Genomic DNA, 13460 nt, shown 5'->3' on the forward strand with positions numbered 1-13460 from the left:
AGAAATTAATTAGTTTATCAATTAATCAAGTCTGTGTAATTCTGTATTCGAGTAACACCTACCTGGAAGACATGACGATGCAGCATGGCAAACTTGTTCGAGATGCGCTTGCGTTCGCTCTCCAAATGATCGCGGTCCTGATTAAGTTGGGTCTTGCGCTTAACCACCGCGTTCACCTCATCCTCTAGAGTCAGGATCTGGTCCAATTTGCGTTTCCTGCAATTCTGGGCAGCGACCTTGTTCTTTCCACGCCGACGAATGTCGCGAATCAGCGACAACTGGTTCTCGCTAAGGTCGTACTTCGACAAGCGCTCGTTGAACTCGTCCATGGGCAGGTTAATGATGTCCGGCACTGAAATGGGTATGTTCAGGGATCGAGCGCGCTTTTCATCGCGTGTCAGATGCTCTTCCTCCAAGTTGCTGCTGTTTCCGCCAACACTGCTGCTGTTGCCGGCACTCGCTCCCTTCGATGCGGTTTTAGTGGCGACCAGGGGCTTCTTATCGCGTGCCTGGGGTCTGGGAAGGGATCCACTTCCCTGGGGTAGCGAGTAGGTATGATTTAGTTGCACCAAATCCTGCGAAGTCCTTGGCGATGGTCGTACTGTATAGTCGCCGGAAAAGGCGCTGCCGCTGGCTCCCATGCCGTAAGGCTGATGATGATGATAGTCCTTGGATAGAGCGGGTCCCATCGCTCCTGGCTCACTGATTCCACCGCTGGCCATTCCCGAGGAGGCGTACCCAGCATCGTACTCGTACTTGATACTCTGCGATTGGACTGCAGTCGCGGCTGCTGGTGGAGCTGTTGGTGGCAAAGCCGATGGCGTCTGCTTATGGGGATCCCTCTTGCCGTACAGCTGATGCTTCTTCTGCGCCACCGGCGGCTGACGTGTGGCGGTGCTAAGCCGTGAATTATTGTTGTAGCTGAAGTCGTAGGGGCCTCCGTACTTGCCCTGATGGTAATCCTGGGCGGAGTCACTGCCCTCACCCCACTCGCCGTCGGAGAGGGACGGCACTCGCTCGGAGCCCATCGAACTGACAGCACTGTCGCTGGACGCGTCCAAGCGATCCGCACCGCCTTGTGCTCCTGCACCGCCGCTTGCCAAGAGATCGGCGGTCATTCCCGTAGCTCCAGCGCCCACAGCTGATCCGCTCATTGAGCCAACGCCGCCGGACGCTCCGTTGGCCTGGTTACCGTGCGGATTTCCCGCCCCAAGTTGTGCCGAGCTACCGGAGCCGTTGCTAACATGTCCACTGCTGGGCAAGCCCAGAACCGAGGAGTTGTTGCTAGTGCTGTTGTCAACCATGCGACAGAAGCCTGCAATGAAAAATAATAGGTTAGTTAGTAGAGTACATTAATGGATCATCAGTTAAACCTTAGTATAATCACGTACTACTACTTGAAAATAATCGACCTAAGTTCATAACCCAAGTATATACTTTGGGTGTTATCAGCTGACAAGTTTTCCATTGAACTTTATATTGTGTATTTTACGCTATCCTCCCAATTGATCAAAATCGAACTAGTTTCCCAACTGGTGCTACTGCTTTTGGCCTGACCCACTTCAAGTAGACGGTCTTGATTAGGGAGGATCGCCCTTATCACAAGACACGTCTTGAGTCACTCGCAGCTTCGATTATTAAGCACAAATTTACGACTAGCATTCAGTTTCGCTGTTCGAAATGAGGAGAAATACTAAAAACTGTGCAGTCATTTTCCATATTTCACTGGACTTATCTTATCGCGCGATAAGGAATGAGTGTGTGCGTGTGTGGGGAAGAGCTCGTGTGCGTCTCTCAGTTATTTTTTGCTGTTTCCAAATACCTGGCCACCTTTCCACATCTTTCTGGCCCCGCGGCCTGCTGATAAGAAGGAGTCCGATCTGCTGCCCCCTGGGTATCTAATCACAGTCTAAATGGAGAACAAACGACACGCCCAAGGGGCATATATATATATTTTTTTTTGGTTTTCTAGTATAACCAAAAACACAATCTCCATGTGCAATCTGGCATTATTGCGCGCCTGCAGTTAATTAGACAAATCAATTCGTAAGCTGATTGGGACAAGCTCTCGTGTATTTATACCCTCTGTGGGCAAGGTCAAAGCTTAAACCATAAACATTGATGACTTGACAAAATGCGATACATTGTACGAGCACGTATATGATTACGGGGCACTCTCTTTATAACGAAAGCTACGTTTTATGAACCTTTAACAACTACGAAATCTATATTTAGACATAAACATAATATAGTGCTCTTTGCTTCAAGTTTCACATATGCAATATCAATTACCGGAGCTAGTCGAATAAATAACAGTAATGCTCGTATTTATGGGTCCTCCATATCGATAGTGCACTGTAACTGTGCAGGAGAGTTATCAGCAACGAACTGAACGCAAGACATAACGGAAACCATAAAGATAACCGTTAAAGCCAGTGACACGTTTCATGATGTGCAGAAAAAAAAGCTTAAAAACAATATGAAAATCCAAATTGAGACCGTCTTTGTTTCGTTAGGACGTAACCCACTTACGTTATAATTTGAATGCCGATCTCAAGAACGTGAACTCCACAGCAACTCCTGTGGAATTCCGCGTCAAGATATTAGCAACTACTCTCATATGCCTCTACTCTCTACTCTATGCTCTTCCGAGCTTTTTTTAACGTTATTGTTTCGAATAGCGATGACTCAGCAGTTTAAAAATAGTAAACAGCAAACAGGCGGGCAAATAATAAAATAAGCGAAATGAAAAAAAAAAAACTTGCTGAGCGGGCGGCGTTAGGCAGCGGTGGCGGGAGAGGCTAGGAAAGCGCTCGAGAGAGGGAGAGCGAAGAACGTTCCGCTGATATCAGAAACGGAATCAGAAACAGCAAAAAGATCGCCGTGCGGCATGACTAATGAAAAAATTGTTACGCGGTCACAAGTAAAATATTTTTGAGGGCTTCTCCTCTTTTTCTTTTTTGGCAACACCGAAAATAACACGATGCAGAGCATTTTCCATTTTCCCGATCTCACTCACTCTCACCTGTTGGATTGCCCGTTCACCGTTTTTGGGATGCTGCTATAAAACGCTCGAAATTCGCCGAATTAGAACTCACTGAGCTAAATTGTACATATGTATATACATAGGTACGTCGATCGTATATCAGCTACACTGAATCGAAATGCGTCATTATTTTATTAAATTGGTTATGCTAATTACATTTACTTTACGGCACGTTGCGCGTTTTGATCTTTAATGAATAGGTATGTGTGTGCATATATATGGCTAAATGGATTTTCGAGTCGCGTCGGTTCTAATATTTACTTTACTATCGTATTCGATTGTTCGTGTTCGACTGATTTGCCTCTGCCTCGCGCTCTGTTCTTTTCGCTTTGCTTTCCGCCCTGCTTTTGAGTGCTTTTTTTTGTCGTTTGTTGTTGTTGTCGTTTGAATCGCAAGTGAGTGGCAATCGCGAAACCTGAGCGCCCGCTCCCTTCTACGCTCGATCACTCAGGCAAACTGTGAACTAATTGTACAAAATTTTGTATGCTAATCGCGCAAGAACGATAAACTGTAAAAAAAGCTCATGGGCCGAGTGGATTTGTGCTTGAGTCGTTTGCATCGCGCGCGCTTTTCGCTCTGTTCTGAGTCAAAGCTCGCGATGAGTGGGTGGGGAATTCGGCAACGATGCGCAATCCACTTAACGGACCAAAAGCTCGTCCATCACTTAAGGGAACTTTTTGGCAAGCAGAAAGCTCACACTGAGAGAAACTTATTCTTGCTAGAACAATTTCTTGATATAACTTGATATAACTTTTCGTAATTTTTAGTTGTATAGAAACTTTGTAGTTATGAAGAGAATCAACTTTACTAGGAATAAATACTCAATAATACTCACTCTCATTCATGTCCATCAAGTGCAGATCCTCGTCGGTAAAAATGGAGTTAATAAAGCCATCCGTCTGGTTAATGTCCGATGAGGTGTTCTAAGGGTATCATCGTTTATAAAAGCTGCATTGCCACATGCGGTTGATCCAACTTACCCCGTAGTACATTAAATCGTGCTCCACTTTGTAGGCGGCAGCAGCAGCGGCGGCTCCATCGGCCTCGTGACTGGAGTTGGTCAGATGCATGCTGGAGGTGACAGCCGATCCCAGATTGTGCCCGTAGTGGGGCTGCCCGGTGGGGCAGATGTCGCCCAAGGCGGCATTCGGGTGATGCAACATGGCAGCGTGATGCGGCGGCGGCGGTGGTGGTGGTGGCTGCAATGTAGCATTGGCGCCACTGCCATACTGACCATGCTGGCCAGGAGTGCCGGGTGCTCCGTTCGAGGGACTCGCCTGATAGGAGTAGCCGGGATAGTGATGCGGATACGGTGACATATCGGATACCCCGCCCACCATGCTCGGAATGGGACTGAAGTAGGTGGCAAAGTCCTGAAGACGCTCCATCGAAACGCTGCGATTCAGACGCGGCATGCGGCCCTGCAAGTGGAGAAGTGCGGGGAGAAGACATTGATTAATACGGCGCTCGTCGCTTAGCCGCGTTGATGTATTAACAAGGTGAGAAGGGTTCGGAATTACGAAACTTATAACTCAATAACCGATCAATCATCCGCCAGGGGAATTCTCTAGAAACGCGGCCAGACAATAAACCGAATTCAAATTGCGCTACAAGTAACAATCTCCTGGCTGTCAGAGTCTCCGTCTCCGCCTCCGCCTCCGCCTTCGTCTCCGACTCCGACTCCAAACTCGGAATCAGACTCTCTGTGTAAGCCAAAAAACGTGCACAATGTATCGGTCTGGCGATTTGACTGCCACGCCAGATCGATCAATGTGGAATTGAAATGAAATTCGTATCTTTCAAATTGACAAGTGCTCGGGGTTCGCGCAGCTCAGCTCAGCCAGCGGTCTTGGCCACTTTTATTTTTGTATCAGTTTTTTGTTTATCTCCCCCCCCCCCTCCTTCATATTTCTTATTTTCCTAAGACTCCTCCTCTGTAAAAATAAAAAAAGCTGGCTCTGTAAGTCGTGGCATCTTGGCATCTTGGGCTGACTGATGGCCGGAGATCGTGAGACTGCCACTACGACTTCATTAGGCCGCCTTTTGTTATTGTTAATTACCGGTGGGTTTATTTATTTGTTCAACTAATTCCGCAGCCACCGCGTGGGCGAATGGCAAAAGGGTATTATTTCATATTTGACTCCCTTCAGAAATCACACACTCACACTCGAATAATAATCAATATTTCCACGAACTGCGATCCTTTATCGTTTCGCTTTTGGCGGCACCAATTTGTTCTTAATGCTAAATGCCGCCGCCGCCGTGCAATTAAGATCTTTCAGATGCGATGGACACCTATATCTGGCTGACGTTGACGCTGATGCACTTTGACACTGACATTGCCGATAAGGATCGAAAACGAGAAATCGAGAAACGATTATTCCGACAAAAGAATCTGAATTTTGGATTCGAATCGAACTCCTTTGCGCGTTGACGTTGAGTTGTCGTTTGACCAGCATCAACTGACTGACTGACGGAATGACAGTAGCCAAGGCAACCTCACACAGATACTCCGAGGAGATGGATGCATTCCCAGCTGAGTGTGTGTGTGTGTGTGCGTCAGCAGTGAGGGCTGAGCAAACAACCTGTATCCCCGAGTATCTCACCATTCCACTCGCATGTGTATCTAATGAATGCCTCAACACGCTCCTGAACGCAAACAGGTATGTGTGTGGAAGACCAAAAAAAAAAAAACGGCAGGTAGAAGCCATTGGGCGTTCACTTCAGCCAGTTGCAGTCGCTCTGTTTGCATGTATGCCCGTATCTTTTTGTATCTTTGTATCTGTGAGTGCGCAACGCGCATGTGTAATTTGAATTGTCACTGTCTTGTCATTAACTTCTGGTGTTGGCCATTGTTTGTTACGCTTCGCACGCAAACAAATCCAACCGACAACTTAGACACGGTAGCCGCGATCTCTTTGCTGCACACATGACATGTATCGATCTGGAGAGTGAGATCGTCTAGGGGTTTTTGTGGGCAAAAGAATCTATTCTTTGGAACCACTAATTCAACCTCAACCGTTACGGAGTCGAAGAAATGGGAGGAAGGTGCATTAGATTGCATATTTGATAGGGGAATTACTATCATTTAAGAGTTTTTCATTATTGCCGATCCCATTAACGGTTGTCATGCATTTTTCGCCGGATTAAGATTATAATCTCGAAGCGGCTTTTTCTTCAGAAACAGTAAAGTACATTTTCTAGTTCCTCTTCAATGTTTAAATTTATTGCATTGGCTAGCTAATGTGTTTAATCTTCGTATAATACAAATAACTATTTTTAAATGAACCGTAAATTACCCCAAAGCGCATTGATCATTTTTGATAAATTTATACAAAACCTAAACAATTATTATTAATTGCAAGCAATTTTTCAAAAACACTAATGCTCAAAATACAAAGTTTACATGGAAATTAAACGCAAATAGCTACAAGTGCATTTAGTAAGAAAAACCTATTTTTAATTGAACGAATTCCCAAAATCGTCGTTTAATCTTCAAAACAAACAAAAATTTTTTTTTTCGATATTTGTTGAACATATTTCCGCGAAATTCGCAATTCATCAATGGCCAGCCGGGATTCACCGATATAAGGCGACGTCAGCCAACTTGAACTAATATATTCTATGGATTTCATTTAGTCCCTCTGTTGCCAACGACCGGCAAATCCCCTCCAGAGCCCAGCCAACACACCTGAGCGGTAGTTTCGTGTTTTTTTTTTTGTCATTAACTTGATTTATGTGTGTGCACAAATCGAGTCCCATGACAGCCGCAGTCTGAGTTTCGCAGTTCGAGTCGCAACTTAAGCCTCCGCAGCCATCAAACTGTTTACATAAATTGAATTAAAATCGTACAGCACAAAAAAAAAAAAAAAAAATAAAAAAATGGGGGGGAAAAAAACTACAGCCAAGAAAAACAACGAAGCGAGGCAAAGCAAAACAGAGATGCTGTAAAATAATTAATAAAGTTTTTTTCACTCTGCGCTGATTTTTCAGCGCTAAGCTTTTTGCAAATATTTAAAATTCACATAATTAAAGCCGTGCAAGGGGCGATTAGGGGGCATGGGGGGGGGGAAGGCGGTGAAGGGACGGACATTAAGAGATAAATTTTTTTTATTTTTTTGTAATTCGCGCGCGCTAAATGGGGATTTAATTGCAGTGGCTACCGCCGAGCCGAGCTGAAAAGATGCAATCAAGCAATCTGGGAGGGGAACAAATTGGAGGGCAGCCACCGCGGCAAAGTGCCACCGAATTCAATAAACACTTCGGTCCCATGCGGAAAAGTCAAGTGGCACATTGCAAGCGAGACAAGAAACCAAACAAAAAAAAAGAGAAAAACAATGAAAATATTCAGGCGACAAGCAAAAAAGTCAACGGCAAAGTGTTCGTAATGAACGCAGGCGAAACAACGCCCCACTTCACACTTCGCACATCCACTAATCATTTTATTAAGTATTAGTTATAAAATAAAAATATTCAGATGCATTTAAAAATATCAATCATAGCTATAGTGCTGCTCGTTCAATTGCAGTTTCAAGCAGTCTAATAATAGGGAAATCTATGAAACCCACTCTTATTTTGCTCGGTGCAGAGATAGACACTTTAGTACAGGTAGCCACCACAGCCACCTGAGACATCATCAATGAATGCAAATGCAAGTGCAAATGCAAATGACAAATTAAATGTGATCAGGAAGTTGCATAATGATGATACGCGCAAGGATCAAGCAGAAGAAGTGCTGGAATAACAAAGCTCAAAGCCGCCTAATGACACTTTCCGTTTAACGGCACCGATGGCAAATCTCCCCAGAGAGTCGGCAAAAGGATTTGGGCCGACACTAGTTCTGCTGAATCCTGCGAATAACCGATCATCTGGCTCATTAAATGGCTTTGCCAAGTGCCGAGCCGCCGAGCCGCCGAGCAACCCGCTGGCATTCACAAAAATCGTAAGTAAAACTGAACGTACCACATCAAACACGCCGGACTAAGCCTAATCCACCAACTCAGGCTGACCACTGTGGTTTTTTCTTTTTTTTTCCTTTTATGCGAGGTGTGGTGTACGGTTTATGAGTTTGCTACCGGTGAAAAGGCTTTACGGTAATTGCCGCTGACTTCGTGACTGTTTCGCCCGTCCTGCTGTTCTGCTGTCTCTTTTGTCAACTCTATGTCCGTCTCTTTTCATCGGGAAGATCAGGCAGGTCAAAGGTTGAGCACAGGTTTGCACTTCATTCAGAAAGCACTTGTGCGGGAGATTAGTTTTATTGGCTCCGAAGACGGAAGCATTTATATATTGCTACAAATAAAGCAATAATAACAGGAACTACATATATCTAACCTCAAATTTGTAAAATCCAAAGCCACTAAGAAAAGACCAAAACTCACGGAAAAGACCAAAACTCACGGAGATATTAAAAAAGAATCGAGTCAATTTAAATCTTTAGAAAACTTGACGAATTTCAAGTCAAGGTATAAAATCAAGATAGAAGACTATGTATATATGTATATTATATCAACATTGAGATACATTTTTGATGAGCGCTTACAACAAAAGCCAAAAAAATAATAATACAAGAAATCGTCCGACAAGAAACGGCTAAAAAGCTGCTGAAGATTGAAGAGTTCAGGGGAGAGAGGCCCAGAAGACTGGGAACTTGATTGACGAACTTGTAGTTTGACTTTTGGGCCAGGAGAGACACATTGTGGAGGCAAGGTGTGGAGCATGTACAACCAGATTTGAAGCTTTGTACAAACACAGCAACAACACATACATTGCTCCTCTTGAAGAGAGCAGAGCCCCAAGCTCAAGTGCTTCAGAACAGCCCACGACGAAGGAGGTCGGGAGACGAGGCCATACCACGTGAAGAGCCAGAAGAAATGGAAGGCAGATCACGAAAAACGAAAGAAAAAAAAAAAAAATAAAGAACCGAACAGTGAAAAGAGCCACTCCAGAACGAGAAGCAGCCCAAGAATAACGAAAGCGACGTGCAAATGATCCTTAAATGAATACATATGTATACACCATCAGCATATACAACTAAGATCAATATATAGTATTTGGAATGCAATAAATTGAACTTTTAGTTTTTAAATCATATAGAATAATAAAAGTTTTGACTCCAATTTAAAATGCACTGATCGATTAAGTTTTTCACATTTTAAAGTAAAATAAAACTGCAATTCTAACTGAACAAATAAATTATCTAATATATTTGTTTTAGAACCTTAAACCTTATTTGAGAACCCTATTATTTCGACCGCAGCTGTACATACACTCACATTCAGCCGGGTATATGTATGTATGTACATATGTTCGCATGTAAGTATGTGGAGCGCTCGACGGATGGCAGCACTTGAACCGAGCATCCGCATCAAATTATAAATAAATATACCTTTTTGTCTGTGGGGAGGATTACGATCGATGCACACATACCTGATGATGGCCATGATGGAATCCGCCGGCAGCTGGCTGCCTCTGGAAGGCGCTGCCCGTGCCACTGCCCACGCCCACACCGACGCCAACGCCCACGCCGACTCCACCACCATAGTTGGCCTGCTGCACCGCACGCTGGTGGGCGGCAGCTGCAGCGGCAGCATGGTGGGCATGGGCATGGTGCATCGACGCATGGTGGTGGCTATGGGGATGAGCATGAGGGTGGCCGTGATGCGGATGGGGATGGTGGTATGACGGAACCGCTGATTGCAACATCTCGTCTAGTTCCTTCTTGGCGTCCTCATCTAAGTCAAACAGGGGCGAGCCCACAGAATTTTGAAGTTCCTCGAAATCGCTCACCGAGAAGCTATCGCCGTCAGCTTTCTCCGGATCGTTGTCCTTATTCTTCGCTTCGTTTCTATTTTGCTTGCTGGAAATTCCTTCGCCACTGAGTAAATCCTCACCGGTTTCCGAAACAATCCGTTGAGCTTGGTTCTCGTTAAAAGCGGCAGCTGCCTGCGAAGTGGAGGCCACCGGATCGTTGGATAACTAGGTGGTTGAGAAGAAGTCGATAAGGAATTTTCTATTTTTCTAAATGGGACATCGAACTTACATCGTCTTGAAGCGGAAATTCAGAAAGTTTGAGTACGTCGTTCAACAACTCATCCAGGGGCAAGCGTATGTATTCACCTGAATGAAAAAGAAAAAGGCATTTATTAAAAAAAAATCCAAAAATCCAATCCTTGCGGTTTGCTCTTAGTTCTGTTTAAAAATGGGTTTATAAAACTACATTATAGAATTGGAAGAATACAACCTTTTGATCGCCCACTGTATACATAATAAATAAACTGTATTCCCTTTGGAGTAAAAACCTTTCCCCAGAGTCAATATCTTTGTGACTGTATCAAAGCATGGAAAATATAGGAAAATATTTTGATCATTTGAATGAAATAGCTGAATCTCTTATTATACTCGGCCACTTTGCCTCGAAATTCCCCAGAGAGTGATCAATTTTCTGCTACAAAAACAGTTGGAAGGTTCATATCTGTGGCGGGGGGGGGAGCAGGAAAGTAGGTAAATAAGGAGCGTCCCAAAACAGTAGCACTTTCCTGTGGGAGTTCGTCAGATCAGCGAAGAGATCACAGAGTGGACAGTAACTAGAGTCACTCGAACGTCGGTGATCATTAATCATAATCATAAAAACGTGATCTTTGAGAGATCTCCTTCACTCAAACCCCGTCTGACGGAAGCAGCTGAAAAATATTGCAATAAATGAACGATTTCCCAAGCTCCCTGCGGTCTCACCCACATCTTCACTTAATTAATGATCAGTTTTGACAGCTCCCAGATATCGCAACTAAACACAAACTAAACTCGAGGCACAACAATAGGAAAGCTTGCCTCAAGTGTATCGCTTACAATTGACTAGCAGACAATTGATTCCTGGTCAAATATTGATGGCGACCAAATATTTGCATTGGAAATTCTTGGGAAAAACCAAGTCCCAGAACTGAGTGGGGGTATTGGAGGATATTATCAGAAAATTACTACTTAACACAACGACTTGAGTTCCACGAACAGGGAAACCTAGAGAACCCGAAGGTGGGCAGCAAACATCTAGATAACGCCAAAACCAAAAACCCGAAAAAAAATAAAGGCTAAAACGAGGGCGCAACTTGGTCGAAAGACAGGAGAGAAGAGACTCAAGTGGTGTGACGACGACGACGACCTTTACCGTGGCACTTGAGTCGGGTCAAAAAATTAGAATAAACATAACAGATGGAAGTGTTTGGTGGTTCTCTGGGGCCTGGCCAACACAATTCGACCAAATGCTTTGTTATTCTTACGATTGGTTACAAAACAACTCATTCCCCCGCCGCCAGCTTTTCCCATTTCCATCGCAACCATTTTGGGCCCGTTCTGTTCGTCTTCTGTTCTGGCCATGTTTTTTTTTCGGCTTGCTGGCTTATAGCCTGTTATTTTAGGGTTCTCCCTTCTTTGCTTAACTTTTTTTTTTTTTTTTTTTTTTTTGGTAACAATTCGTGGTCCGTTAATTTTGGAATGCGTTCGTGTGGGTTTCGAATTGTTTACTTATCGTTTTTGGTCTTTGGGCTGATTGTTTGCCTCTCGTTTCGTGGGTTTTCAGCTTGCATTGTGGCCGAAACGACAACGAAAATATTAGTAGATTCGGGTTCGTGTGCTTGCCTTTGTTTTGTCGTCCGGTTGGTCAGGAGCAACTGTCAACTGTCACCAGCAATTAGGCGACAAGGCTCAAAGAAGGCGTTGATGGGGCCAACCATTGTTTGATCATATTGGTATGGGAGTGGGTGTACTTCAATTTTCGGTTACCTTTCAGGAAGTTCGCTCGGAAGGAAGTATGAAATACTGTGGGAGCGTTTCGTAATGGAACCGCTAATGGGGTTGATTGAGCACTAAACACCGACGGCTACTTGATATTTCCACAGGGGTGACGACAATGAAGTAATTTTGGGGTGGCATTGGGCGGTACACTTTTCTATGTTTGTACAGATTATAAGCCTAATCGAAGAGGTAAATAAGGCTTGACTTGTGCTTATAGTAGAGATTGAAGAGATAAAGATTGTTTGATATAGAACGAAATAAAAACAAGGAAGGCTAGAGTGATCTAATATCATGCCATCATTTTAAACTTTTTTAAAAATGTCTTACCGCACTCGAATTCTCTCATCAACTTTTTTTAATCGGAAAGAACGATTTAATACTAAATTTTTACTCAATAACCATAATCATTATGCCCCACGTTGGGCGCCAAGTTGCTGTGTTATACGCCCATACTAAAACCCTACATTCGGAAATATGATCGAACAAAGAGTAAAGTATTACGAACCTTTATTAGTTCAAGGGATGCTGCAATGATGACACTGTTGATATCTGTGAACAATTCGTGTTTATAATCCAAGAAATACAAACGTCTATAGAGCCAAAGTCAAATGTGTCTTGACTGTTTTAGTTTTTTTTTCGCGTTGATTGTCGTAAAGATCGTTGTAGTTGGCTTTTTGTGAATAGATTGAATACAAATCGTTGCAATAAAGCGCTGATTGTTGTTGATATTTGGCCAAACACTTTGACAATTATGTAACGTTTTGACAGCCAAAATGTTGCAGAATCAACAATGGCGTGCCGACTAAAAGCAGCCAAAGCAAAAGCAATCCAATCGCAACTTCGATATTGCCGTTTCCGTTGCAGACAGACTTTGTATTGTGTTGTCTTTATTTTTGATTTTTTTTTTTTGGGCTTTGCACAATTCGATTGTGTGTGTGGAAAATGGGTTTAAGTTATTTTGCAATGCCTTTGGTTATTGTAGGGGGCTTTTTTTTTTTAGAATCGCACAATGGTCACTTGAGTATGGGGGAGCTTGGTATGTATTTTTGATTTGGTAACTTTCACTTTTTTGTTGTTTTTTTTTTTTGTATAGCTTTTGCACAAATGCAGACGCGTAATAGTTTACAAATTTGTTAATGTTTGACACAGTTTAGTGATTATTTTTTTACGGTCGAACAGAATTTTTCCAAATCATCTAATTGGCATAGCATAAAAAGAGCCGAAACACTTGACTTGGCCAGAACGAGCGATTTGAACTGTCGATTCGGAATGCCGCGTCACCTTGCCGGGCTCACAGAGTTGTTAACGAATTTTCGCCGGAGCAGAGTCCTTTTTGCTTGTCCACGCCCACGAATTTGCTGGCGTTATTGTCCATTCACATATATTTTTACCCTTATGCGATTTTCTGCGCGCGCGTCAAGCGTCCAACGTTTCTCGAGCGTTTATAAAAATTCAAATACGATTCTAAAACGCTGCTCAAAGCCTCTGCCGCGGTCGCTGCTCCGCCATCGCTGTCGACGTCGACGTAGGCAGTAGCGCAAGAGAAATGGCGCTCTCAGCTCGTGCTCAGACAATGAGTGCGAGTGGGACAACCATATGCACTTCCTCCCCGTTTTGAGCTGGATTT

General features: G+C 43.8%; 1 protein-coding gene across 16 annotated transcripts in view; it reads right to left on the reverse strand.

Annotated features, from left to right (window-relative positions):
- The window catches only part of cnc (cap-n-collar), a 41132-nt gene that overhangs the window by 2235 nt on the left and 25437 nt on the right, over positions 1-13460 (reverse strand). For 8 of the 16 annotated variants that reach the window (NM_170053.3, NM_001275935.1, NM_001260331.1 and 5 more), the window contains 5 exons: positions 10086-10162; positions 9473-10021; positions 4027-4467; positions 3882-3969; positions 63-1315 (listed from right to left, as the gene is read on the reverse strand). In NM_170053.3, the coding sequence (NP_732833.1) occupies positions 63-1315; positions 3882-3969; positions 4027-4467; positions 9473-10021; positions 10086-10162 (2408 nt within the window). Of the gene's footprint in view, positions 1-62; positions 1316-1373; positions 1467-2532; positions 2606-3025; positions 3470-3881; positions 3970-4026; positions 4468-5211; positions 5467-9472; positions 10022-10085; positions 10163-12338; positions 12887-13460 lie in introns of those variants that run through there. The other 8 variants (NM_170054.4, NM_001275936.1, NM_170059.3 and 5 more) reach the window with 8 other exon arrangements.

This window comes from Drosophila melanogaster, chromosome 3R, assembly GCF_000001215.4.
Source record: "Drosophila melanogaster chromosome 3R".
NCBI lineage: Eukaryota > Metazoa > Arthropoda > Insecta > Diptera > Drosophilidae > Drosophila > Drosophila melanogaster.